The sequence below is a fragment of the Anopheles stephensi genome, chromosome 3 (assembly GCF_013141755.1).
Source record: "Anopheles stephensi strain Indian chromosome 3, UCI_ANSTEP_V1.0, whole genome shotgun sequence".
Classification (NCBI taxonomy): domain Eukaryota; kingdom Metazoa; phylum Arthropoda; class Insecta; order Diptera; family Culicidae; genus Anopheles; species Anopheles stephensi.
The window spans coordinates 82,794,900-82,806,303 of NC_050203.1; the positions used below are offsets into that span (position 1 = coordinate 82,794,900).

General features: G+C 51.2%; 3 protein-coding genes across 3 annotated transcripts; all 3 read left to right on the forward strand.

Annotated features, from left to right (window-relative positions):
• The first annotated feature begins 351 nt into the window (after positions 1-351).
• Positions 352-2,707, forward strand: LOC118510055. Its single transcript, XM_036051444.1, has 3 exons — positions 352-1,039; positions 1,122-2,393; positions 2,453-2,707. The coding sequence occupies exons 1-3, from the start codon at positions 860-862 to the stop codon at positions 2,642-2,644; spliced, it is 1,644 nt and encodes a 547-aa protein (XP_035907337.1). The 5' UTR covers positions 352-859; the 3' UTR covers positions 2,645-2,707.
• Positions 2,708-3,758: 1,051 nt separating this feature from the next.
• On the forward strand, positions 3,759-5,646 carry LOC118513714. Its single transcript, XM_036059848.1, has 3 exons — positions 3,759-3,927; positions 3,992-5,257; positions 5,362-5,646. Exons 1-3 carry the CDS (start codon positions 3,880-3,882, stop codon positions 5,560-5,562), a joined length of 1,515 nt encoding a protein of 504 aa, XP_035915741.1. The 5' UTR covers positions 3,759-3,879; the 3' UTR covers positions 5,563-5,646.
• Positions 5,647-6,821: 1,175 nt separating this feature from the next.
• Positions 6,822-8,675, forward strand: LOC118513715. Its single transcript, XM_036059849.1, has 3 exons — positions 6,822-6,936; positions 7,027-8,301; positions 8,394-8,675. The coding sequence occupies exons 1-3, from the start codon at positions 6,874-6,876 to the stop codon at positions 8,595-8,597; spliced, it is 1,542 nt and encodes a 513-aa protein (XP_035915742.1). The 5' UTR covers positions 6,822-6,873; the 3' UTR covers positions 8,598-8,675.
• Positions 8,676-11,404: the final 2,729 nt, after the last annotated feature.

The following is an 11,404-nucleotide window of genomic DNA, read 5'->3' on the forward strand; positions in this document are numbered from 1 at the left end:
ATGCTTCTTCTTCTTTGATATAAAAACATCAGGGAGTGTGGCCTTCCATTTCTGTCATCTGACAGTGTTGCCAGCAACCTAACTTAATGCAGTCTCTTCAGGATCGATCGACCTCACTGCTCAATGCAATATGAGCAACGTTGTCCAGTAGGCCTCAGATTCTGAACCATCCCCCGTGGTGAGGACTGACTATCTAGCTACGTGATATCAATAGCTGTAGTATGCCAGAAACAGCAAGCATCACACTAGAGGTTCAAGTTGTCCTGAGAAGAAGAAGAAGGGAATCCTCGAGAGGTCTCGGCCTGCCATTTTTCGCTTTCTGTGACTTAATTTTAGCCGTAGTAAAGTAGTCAGCCCTGCGTACGGGGAAGCGGTCTGGATGGGATTTGAACCCCGGCCCTGCCGTTAGGGTAAGAACATTGTCTGCAAATCGAATGGCCATCCCTGCACCCCGAAAAGCTCAAGCAATCAACTGTCAACATTAGTTTGAACATTGACTCATAGATGTCACCACCGGTTACCATGGATACTTAGCCAAGCGACAGTATCGGCGTGTGCTTCAAATTGCCTAACTTTAGGCGCCTTCGATTTCGTTACATTACATTGAATTACATTAGATTCCGTACCCTTCAAGGTTTTCAGCGCACGTCTAGAACATCTTCGACACTGCATTGCCGCCTGTTTGCCGAAGTCATCTTTGTTTGGGGTGTTGCAACCGAACAACAGCCTTTTGGGGCGTTTGTTTTTTCTTCGTTCTTTCGAAAGAGCTACACACTCTCTCTCTCTCGCGCGCGCGCGCTCTTCATCTCTCGCTAGTTTTAGGCGATAGTGCAATAGTTTAAATAGCTGCAAAGGCAAGATGCGTGTTGCAACTGCATCACTCCGCCATTGCCCGTATATAAGGCCAACCCCTACGCTGATCACAATCTGGTTGTCGAGTGGCGTACAACAAGAACAACAACAAGTCATGCCAAAAGTGCTCCACAGTGGTTCGCTGGTTCTGGTGGTGTCGGTTCTGCTTGCTGTAGGTTTTGTACAGGTAAATTGGCGTTGAGTGCAGTCCGCTACCACCCGTGCCATCACTGACCGGACTTGGACGTCCATCCGCCATCTCATTCCAGCACGCTGGCGCACTGCCAAGTCCGGACTTTGGGGTGCGAGCAAACATTAGCCCAGCGCGAAGCGATGTCACGAGCGAAGCGAATCGACTACGCAACGAGCTGAACGACATCACCGACACGAGGATAACGCTCCGGTCTGGCACACCGATGCTGGAGCAGCTGGCGACGGCCATCGCTTCGATTGGGCTTAAATTTCAAACCAGCGGGCTGAATCTCACGCAGCAGCTGCAAGTCCTCGCCCGCAGCAACGGCCCCTCGATAGCGGACGCATTCAACCCGGTGTACGAAACGATCCAAACGCTGCACGATCTTACCATCAACGGTCTAACGGCCGAGATGATGAGCATCGGGCAGCTGATCACGGCCTCGGTCACGCAGAAATTCAACCAGGTGTTCGGTGAGCTGCGCAAATCGCTCAACTATCTCACCGCAACGCTGCAAACGCTGGAAGCGGACGTGCAACGGGCTCGGTCGGTGGCCGGCAACGCGGCCACCATCTCGGACACGATCGTGCGCAACAACGTGCCGGCCAAAACGCAGAGCGACGTCGCGAAGGCACTGATCGGGTTGCGGCTGCAGGTCGACGTCGTCCGGTACATGGTACAGAGCACACTGCTCTATCTGAAGGAAGCGGACGACTTCCTGCGCGATGTCGTGCGGGAGGTGGACTCGTTCCGAAGTATGCTGAGCACGTCGCTAGCTGGGTTCACGCGCAACATGAATATGTTGAAGCGTAGCACCATCCAGTACGCGACCCGGTCGTTCGGTTGTACTCTGGCAGAGCAGAACGCGACTCTCGTCCAACTCCTGCCGGGGCTCAGTCAGATTGCAAACTACACCACCACGCTGCAGCAACCGCTCGAAGCATTGCTCACCCGGCTAACGGCGGACTATCTGTCCTCCGGGTTGAACGATTTCGACCAACAGTTCAGCAGCTACCTCACGGCCGCGGTGTCCATCGCGGGCGCGCAGGACAGCTTCGTGCGCGGTGCAACGTGCGAGCTGCTGAAGAAGATGGTGCTGACGCTGATCTCGTTCGGGCCACAGAACGAGTACTGCTTCAACCGGTACGCGTCCCGCGTGTACGGCATGTACGAGCTGCATCACAATGCGGTGAGCGAGTGTTACGAGACGGAGGCCGAACGGCTTGCGACCGTGGCCGGCTTCCTGCGCGATGCGGTCGACGTGTTGCTGTACGATGCGGAAGACGTCGTGGACAATCTGGCGGTCTGCGTTGGGCTGGTGAATGGACGTGCCAATTGTATTGCGGAGGTAAGCGAGTATTGAGTGGGTGTCGGCACAGGCTTTGAATGCTCTTCTTCTCGTTCCAGTTTGGATTGAGGTACACGACGGTAGTGCAACGGTTCGGCTTGATGTTGGGCGATACGATGAAATTCTATACGGAAGAGTTTGCTGCCAGTGGCGAACGGTTGGGTGCGTGTGTAGTTTCCAGCCAGCACAAGACACTTAGCAGTGTGGCACGACTGCACCAGCGGGTTGAAACGTGCCAGGAGATGCATTGAAATAAATGTTTGAAGATCCATGTTTTTACTACTTGACCAGCTTCACTACGGTATGGATTATTGGTGGTACATGTTGCTGAGGACTGGTGCAGGTATCGTGAGGCTAGAAGGAAGAATACAAAATAATTAGTTTTTAAATGGCAACATCTCCAACGGGCATTTTGAAACGTTTGCAAAGTTGACGGCTAGAGGGCGCTGCGGTAGGATGCTGTCAATCTAGTAGCCAGAGTGTGTCAAAGCTTCATTTTTTTTCAATTTTCAGCTTTCAGCTTCAGTTGAATATTAGAGGCGACAAATGACACAATAATTTATCAGGACAAGCATCAATTTTGGCCTGAGCCTCGTGATCTAAGTGGATAATAAAATTTGACATATGAAGGGATAAACACAGGGTGAAGCCGTGGTAGTTTGAGGGAGGTCGGAGTATCGGAAGGGGTCCATACAAAATTCTTGACCAAGTGGCACAACCTTCTTCGACTACTACACGCTTCCTAACTATTTGTGGGAGTGCAATCAAGTCAAACTAAACCAGTAATGGCAGGTCGAGACTTTTTGAGGTTGTAGTTCCAACCAGAGGTTCCCACCCATCGCTAGCTTAGAGACTCAGAGAATGCTCCATTACTTTACCCTACTTCTACATCCCCGACATCGATCAACAAGGATCAGGTGCCCTTGATCTCTTCGAAAGATTGATGGCATAGTCCCTCCACGAAGTCTTATACATGCGAGGAATATTCTACGCAGAATGATTCAATGTGAGTCTGCAACAGGTACTCGAAGGCGTTTCTAGTGTTTCGGTCATTGATTCGGCTACATTAACCACGATGCCATCACGATGGACATATAGGGTGGACTGAGGCAGAATATAGCACGCAGACAAGTACTCGATGGATTTTCTAAAGACCAGGGCCTTAGATCACAAAATTCGTTGAATTTTGCAAATTTTTGGTTGCTAATTTTGCATAATTGTGGCCCGATTTTCCTGAACTGCTGAATTCATTCTTGCTGCGTGCCAAGTGCTCCGCCCTCAGTCTCCGGCCCTTAGGCTTATCGACGAGCAAATATTTGTGCAGCTGGCTCTGTTGTGGCAAATCGCTGTGCTTGTGTGCGTGTGCGGATGTGTGTTCCTTCACCTGTCTGCCTTAGAAGCGCGCGATACCCCGCGCGTGTTATAGCGATCGCGACGATCGTGAGCCTCAATTCAGTGCTGCTTTCGCGCTGTGACAGAATAAACGATGAAGCTTTTTTACTACTGTTGGCTCATCCTGGCGCTAGTCGGCCGGGTAAGTGTGTACCGCCGCATTGCATCGCAGTGCGCTTCTTATTCGCCTCTGTCTTCACTTGCAGGATGCGCTGGCTGAACCAAGGCCAGATTTTGGCATCGATGCGAAGATCGCTGGCAGCGACCTAGCCAAAGCGGTTGCAACGGAGGCGGGCATTTCCTTCGATCAGATCGATTTCAAGACGATCACGCTACAGTCCCAGTACACCGTGCTGAAAACGCTCAAGGAGCAGATGACCATTATCGGGACCAACATTGCGACCGTGGGCCTACAGCTGACGAGCAAGCTGGAAACGCTCGCCCCCAGCAAAGGAGACATGCCGCAGGTGTACAGCGATGTGACGAATGCGATCGGTACGCTGCGCGCTCTGCTCAATACGGGACTGACCGCACAGACGACCGTGATCGAGCAGCTGGTGGGCATGTACATCTCCGACATGCTGGCCGATGCCTCCCGGCAGCTGGTTGCCACCCTTGACCGGCTAGCGCCCCAGCTCGCCCTGATCCAGAAGGGCGTGAACGATGCGATCGTGGCGTACGGTTCCAACGTCGGCCTGCCGGACGCGTACCTGCGCCGGTACGTCTCGCCGAAGGTTGTGTACGAGCTGCTGCGCATCCTGCAGGATCTCAAGTCGGACCTGCCACTGGTGACGTTCATCGTGGAGCTAACGCTTGGCCATCTCAGTACGGCCGACGCGTTCCTGCTCGAGTTTATGGACAACGTCGATGGGAAGGTGTTCGAAACGCTCATGCACTACGACACGCTGAAGCAGGAGGTGCTGAACGATTGGATGCTGCAGGCGAACGCGATCGTGCAACCGCTCCAATCGTCCTACAGACAGCAGACCACCGACATTGCGTTCATCAAGAACGATCTCCAGGGCATGGATACGTACGACCAGTTCCTGAAGCCCGTGCTGGATGGGTACGAGGAGCTGTTGGGCAACGCGAACCTGCTCACCCTGCCCGGCAAGGTGGAACTCATCTACGCCGACTACCTGCTCGCTGTCGTCGCACTGGACGACTATCTCGATCGGTTCTACGACGCGAAACTCTGCGCCCCGATGAGGGCGATCCTGCAGGTACTGATCGCATCCGGACCGTGGGCTGACTACTGCTTCAGCAAGTACTCGCCGCGCCTGCTCGGGCTGGTCGCGATCAACTCGAACCGGTTCCTGATGTGCTACCAGATCGAGGCGGCCCGACTGTCCAACCTGGACGCGCTGCTCGACCGGTTGGTGGTGCAGATTCAGTTCGACATCGATGATTTGGCCGAACATCTGGTGGAGTGCTTTAACCGCATCGAGGACGGTGCCAACTGTATCGCTTCGGTGAGTTTTTTTGTTAAGGGAGAGAGAGAAAGAAAGCAAGAGAGAGAGAGAGAGAGAGAGAGAGGGAGATGACTGAACTGGTCCGTTTTTTGCACAACCCCTAGATTGGCCCGTACTATTCCGAGCTGGTCGCTAACCTGAAGCTGAAGGTGGACGATGTGCTGCGGCTGCTGACCATACAGACGAAGGCAAGCGCTAACCGGGCGGCGGCCTGTGTTGCCGGTGGCAAGTGTGGCTTTATGGCGTCGATCGAGACCTACATCAAGGACATCCAGCTGTGCGACGAAAAGGGTCCGAAAGCGTAATCGTAGCACGCTCGAGAGTCCGATCGTGACGAATGAATAAAATGGAGAGGATAAACATATGAACCCTATTAGCTTGATTAGTACAGAAAGGTGCATACAACTACGGGGAGCAGTTCTTGCACCGAAACTTTGTCAGAGTGCGTCTTGTGTCGCTTGACGATATCTTTTCCAAGAACATTGCTTGTATACAGATAAACGAATTTAAACAGCTGCAGGCACCCAGCGTCAAGGCAAAGCCCAGTGTGCTGTAGAGGTTTTCCGCCTGTAGCATCTCATACTGCTTTTCCAGGAATTCTAGAGGATGATAGGCCGTGTAAGCTAACCGATCCATGAACAAGACAGACATCACACGATTGAAGCCCTGGTGTCGAGCAGCTAGGATCCATGATATTTGTTGTAAAAATCTCTACTAAGTTGGACGTATCCCTACTAAGAATTGTAATAATATTCCTGAAGACGCAACTCGTACTTTGAAGACTTCTCAGGGGCCCTCATTTAGCCTCTGGATGGCGAACTATCTCCGTCTAAGGCCGTTTGGAGGACGGCGAGGCCCCTGAGCTTCTCTCATTAGACAAGGCCTCTTGGTAAGCGAGTGTCCCAAGATGGAGGACAATATCCCTTTTTGGAGGGCGATGACTCTACCGTCCATCTCGTAGCTGGACGATATGAGCAAGACAAGAGATCGGAAAGGCTTCTTCTCTTGGATATGGAATATCTATACCATTCTCAACTCTGTCCGAACGTTTGGAAATACTTTCCATCGATTATCTAGACACGAACTGCATTCCTTGGAATTTGTCGCTCACATTCTGAGCCTAGCGTTCATGAAGCTCTGGTCCACAATTTCATTTACGACTACCTCGTCAAGCTGAACTCCACTCCCATGCCTAGCATTACACCGTAGCGATTCTGTGTTCTGCCTTTAATATGGCACTGGCAAAAGCTGCCCATCGTCAACACACGGCTCTCGCTCCGAATCTGGTCCGCACCAGCAGCTTGTTTGGTCAGCAGGCACACGCTAACTGTACAAATCGAAAGCAAAAACAACACCCAACTAGACTCTTGCAGCAGTAGAAGAAGGGGACACAAATTCTGCTGCTTCTCCGGCGATTTTTTTTTTTTGCAAATGTCTGTGGCGAATGTCTGGCGTGAACACACTTGTGCGGTTCGCTCGATCGACAGTCCCCCAGTTGCTTTGCCAACCACAGTATACACCCTCCGAACGTAGCCCAGTGGATAAGTTGCAAGCTCGTCGAAGTTGGTGCTTTGATTGTGATTTGTACTGTGCGTGATTGAGAGCTAGTTGCAGCCATGCTGCTAAATTCGGCACTTCCGGCCACGCTGCTGCTACTGCTTCTCGGTGTGCTGCTGCAGGTGAGAAAGTCCCTGATTCAGTTTCAAGCTGAGATGAGATGAAACCCTTCTGCACATCAACTTACCTTCCGCACTCTGTTTTGGTGGCAGCGCACCGAAGCTGATCCTTCACCAGATTTCGGCATTAGGGCAACGATTTCGGCCACCAGCAATGTGGTACGGCAGTCCAGCAAGGTTGGCACGGCGTTCGATTACATCGACGACATGAACCTAGCGCTCACCGGTGGCTACCAGCTGCTGGAGAACATGAAGGAAGCTATCCTGTTCGTGGGCAGCAAGGTGGCGACGGCCGGTGTGGCGTTCTCCACCGCCCTCAACACACTGGCCACGGACCGGTCGAACGATGTGAACGGCGCGTTTGCACCGGTGTACAACGCGATCGCCGCGCTGCGCACCTTGCTTCAGTCCGGGTTTGCGGCACAGTTTACGACGCTCCAGAAGCAGGGCACCTTCATCACGAACCAGCTGACCGATTCGTTCAAATCCATCCTGGCCCGGCTGACGCTGTTCAAGGACGCGCTGGACCGTTTGAAGGCGGGCGTAACCGCGGCACGGGATGCACCGGGCAATCCACCGAACGGCATCTCCTCCGAAAACCTGAACCGCTTCGTCACGACCAAGATGATGTTCGATCTGCAGGATGCCCTGTCCCGGCTGAGCGCCGACGCACCGCTCGTCGAGTACATCGTGGAGGAAACGCAACGGAAGCTGAGCGTGGCGGACGTGTTTGTCGGTGAGATGCGCACCGAGGCGGAGATAGTTGTGGGCGATACAACGAATGCGAAGGAACGGTTCGAGACCGATGTCGGTACGGTCAGCACCAACACGGTGGCACTGTTCACCGACCGTGTGAAGCCCGTCTACAACGAGCAGCTGCAAACGATCGCACCGGTGCAGAGTACGCTGGAAGCGATCACCACCTTCCCGGACGACCTGAAGCCTGCCCTCGATCAGTTGGCCGAGGTGCTCAACGAAGCCGGTATCACCTTGGTAACGACCACCATTACCAACGCGTTCACGAAGTACGACGACGATCTGGACGAATCGATCGCCAGCGCGACGTCGGTGGAAAGTTTCTTCATCGCCGAAACGTGCGGTGGGCTGGTTAGCGTGATCGATGCGCTCGTCGCCAACTCGCCGAACTCGAACTTTTGCTTCAGCAAGTTTTCCCCGCGGCTGTTCACGCAGTACGCCCTGTCGTTCTACATCGTGTCCGAGTGTTACGACATCGAGACGGAGCGCATGTACAAGTTGCAGGATCTGTTGGCGCTGATCGTCGGTATGATCATCTACGATGCGGAGGATCTGGGCGAAGCCATCAGCACCTGTGCGCTGCTCACCGACGGTGCTCACTGTGTCACGACGGTAAGCGAACGGGCAACAGCACCACTTAATTCGCGGTTAACTTAATCCGCTCGTCCGCTTTTTCGCGCTCTCTCTCTCTCTCTCTTTCGCAGATCGGTCCTTACTACGAAAAGCTGGCCACCGCCGTGGACGAAAAGCAGGATTATATCATCAACTTCATCCAATCGGAGACGAACTACAGTTTGCAGCGGATTAGCTCGTGCGTTAATGCTGCCAAGTACACGACCGTCACTTCCGTGGCTGCGATCGTTTCCAACCTGAACACCTGTTCACTGAATGGACCGTCCACTGTTTAATGCGCTAGGCTGGTCGGTTGGTTGATTGAGAAAGTTAATAAATACGATCTGAAAGACAACACACACACACAGAGAGAGAGAGAGGAAGCAAACGAATTAATTTTTACCATCGAGTTTTGTTTTGATGTGTACAATTTTTACCAACTTGATTGACTGTCCAGTAAAGCACCAGGCGTCTCCATGGAGTTTGCATTGTAGCATGTTACGCAGGCACAGTATAATCTAGCGTCGACATCCCATTACGGTAGGAAGTCATCACTCGATCTTAGTTTGGGTCCGTCACATCTCCTCTGTCCATGTGGCCGGCCTCTGTAAGGGCTTTCCGGGCTGGGTCGTCCGGTGTCATTCTCCTGACATGATTTATTTATTTAGTTCATATTGTCCGCCAATGATGGTTAAACAATGTTCATTAACACTTAAAGGGAAAGCGAGGATGACAGTCGGGATTAGGTGGCAAGGAAAGGAACTTCTCGAAGACGGACACGAAAACGAGACAAGGAGACATTATAGTCGAACAGGTGATAGCATTTGTTGAAAGCCGACAAAGCTCGTAGCAGAGGATCGTTCGAACCGTAACGGGTGTGGCGGGATGGGATATAAAGGGGAGGTCTATCGCGGAGGCGACGGGAAGGAGCATAAAGGGGGATGGCAGACAGAAGAGAAGGGACATCAAGTTCATTTAACAGGAGACCTGCAATGAAGCTAGCACGGATATGGAAATGCCTATCCTCAATGGTTTCTAGCCCAAGAAGACGGCAACGGACTGGATAGGGAGGGAGAGCAAGATGATAGCCGTTAAGGAAGCGTCGAACAGCCACACGAGTGAATTTGCGCTGAACACTCTCCAGTCTGGCCATCGCAGTGGAGCCTGGGGGAGACCAAACTACAGCCGCGTATTCCAAGGAGGATCGCACCCAACAGCAGTACAGGGACTTCAAGCAGAGGGGATCGCGGATTTCGGACGATAGCCTAATGATCAGACCCAGTGATTTATTAGCCTTGCGTCTTACATAATCAACGTGGGAACTGAAGGACAGCGTTTCGTCGAGCCACACACCTAGATCCTTTACAGAGGATACACGACGTATTACTGTATCACAGAGGGTGTAGCTAAACGGGAAACGAGAACGAGAACGAGAAAACGAGATCACACAACACTTATCGGGGGACAGGAGTAGGCCATTTTTACGACACCAAACAGAGAAGGAATCAAGTACAGTTTGGAGAAGACAACAGTCAGCAGACGAGGACACAGGAAGGAAGATCTTAAGATCGTCTGCGTAAAACAGAAACCCTTCGACGGGGAGGATGGAAACACAGTCATTAACAAATAACAGAAATAAAATAGGACTAAGGACACTACCTTGAGGAACGCCCGAGGAAGGCCGTTCCCCCCCCCCCCCCCCCCGCTCGTACAGCTCGTCATTGTAGCAGCTCCTCCATTGTCCTTCCACACATACCGGAGCCTAAAATCCTTCTGAGTAGCTACGTGAGTTTCAGGACAGAGTCCATGTCTCAGAGGATGGTATGTGTGTTGCGAACGCGACAGCGCTAGAAAAAAAGGAAGGTAACATTGGGCATAATCAAACCAAATCTTGATTAAACATGTTGCATGAAAGAAACAATTCTTTCGATAGAATGTCCCACGCACCGAGAAGATTTCAGCATCCGGCAGCAAATCAGCGCGGATAAGGCATAAGCAGCGCGCGACCAATGTTTACGATACAGTGTGGCGTACACAACGCCTTTAGCGCGGTGCTAGAGCGTCGCGAATGTTTACAGAACAATGCGCGCCTCAACATACGCATTCAGCGCGATTAACGTTGACATTACAGCATGTGACAAACGGCAAGTGCGTCCAGCGCGATGAATGTTTACCTTATATGAAACGCAAGTGTTCCTGATCAATGAACAAACATTATAGCATGGGTTTGAACTGGTGGTTTGTGACCACGATAGTGAGTTAAACTTTAGCATAATGCGGCGTTAGCATAAACGATACGTAAACACAAGCTGGAAAGGAAATAGTTAAACAAGAAAGAATTATCTTTCGTCTCGTTCTAAGGTACCTGTTACCAACGCGACGAATTGAGCTAGATTTAACGGCATGCGAGGATTAGATGGAAAATTAATAAACATCTTTGTTTAGGATAAATTATCACCGGCAAATATTATTTTAGGAAAAAACCCTAAACTAACAGAGCGACAAGATTATGATGCGTTATCGGAAATATCTCGAAAAAGGGAAATATCCAGACATATGGAAATCATAAATAAACTCAAGCCGTATAATAAAAACGAAAGTGAAGAACATGAACTGAAAGAGGTTAACACTAGAACACAATGCATACATTGTCATTGCGCGATTAGTTTCATGAAAAAACGACCATCGCGAAGATCAAGGCACGGTCGTAAGGAAGTGAAGGAAAGACCAACTTGACGAATAGAATAAACGACGCGCAGGCAATAGGCAATAGGAAAATAGGCATACGCACTTGAACCACAAATGCGCGATGCATTACCCATGGTCATAAAACGATAGGGTAACAATCGCCAGACATTGTAACATTACAGATCTCCTACACTAGCCGACGCCTGGCAGGGGTCAACGCATCAGCATACCGAATTAGGAAAAAGGAGATCGATGTAATGCTGTTTCATGTTCTTTTTCCCACGGAATTTTAGTATATAAGACAGGTTTTTTGAGAATAAAAATTGACTTGTAATCAAAACCTCAACGAAGAAACTTGTGTTTCATTGTTTGGGTATCCATACAGAATCGGGAAAGTTTCACCTTTGCCTTCCCT

Excerpts from the sequence above, each read along its gene's own strand:
- LOC118510055 (XM_036051444.1), top strand. The coding sequence starts at position 860 with ATGCGTGTTGCAACTGCATCACTCCGCCATTGCCCGTATATAAGGCCA. Across the intron at positions 1,040-1,121 it reads TTGCTGTAGGTTTTGTACAG|CACGCTGGCGCACTGCCAAG; the intron begins GTAAATTGGCGT and ends ATCTCATTCCAG. Across the intron at positions 2,394-2,452 it reads GTGCCAATTGTATTGCGGAG|TTTGGATTGAGGTACACGAC; the intron begins GTAAGCGAGTAT and ends TTCTCGTTCCAG.
- LOC118513714 (XM_036059848.1), top strand. The coding sequence starts at position 3,880 with ATGAAGCTTTTTTACTACTGTTGGCTCATCCTGGCGCTAGTCGGCCGG. Across the intron at positions 3,928-3,991 it reads TCCTGGCGCTAGTCGGCCGG|GATGCGCTGGCTGAACCAAG; the intron begins GTAAGTGTGTAC and ends CTTCACTTGCAG. Across the intron at positions 5,258-5,361 it reads GTGCCAACTGTATCGCTTCG|ATTGGCCCGTACTATTCCGA; the intron begins GTGAGTTTTTTT and ends CACAACCCCTAG.
- LOC118513715 (XM_036059849.1), top strand. The coding sequence starts at position 6,874 with ATGCTGCTAAATTCGGCACTTCCGGCCACGCTGCTGCTACTGCTTCTC. Across the intron at positions 6,937-7,026 it reads TTCTCGGTGTGCTGCTGCAG|CGCACCGAAGCTGATCCTTC; the intron begins GTGAGAAAGTCC and ends TTTTGGTGGCAG. Across the intron at positions 8,302-8,393 it reads GTGCTCACTGTGTCACGACG|ATCGGTCCTTACTACGAAAA; the intron begins GTAAGCGAACGG and ends TCTCTTTCGCAG.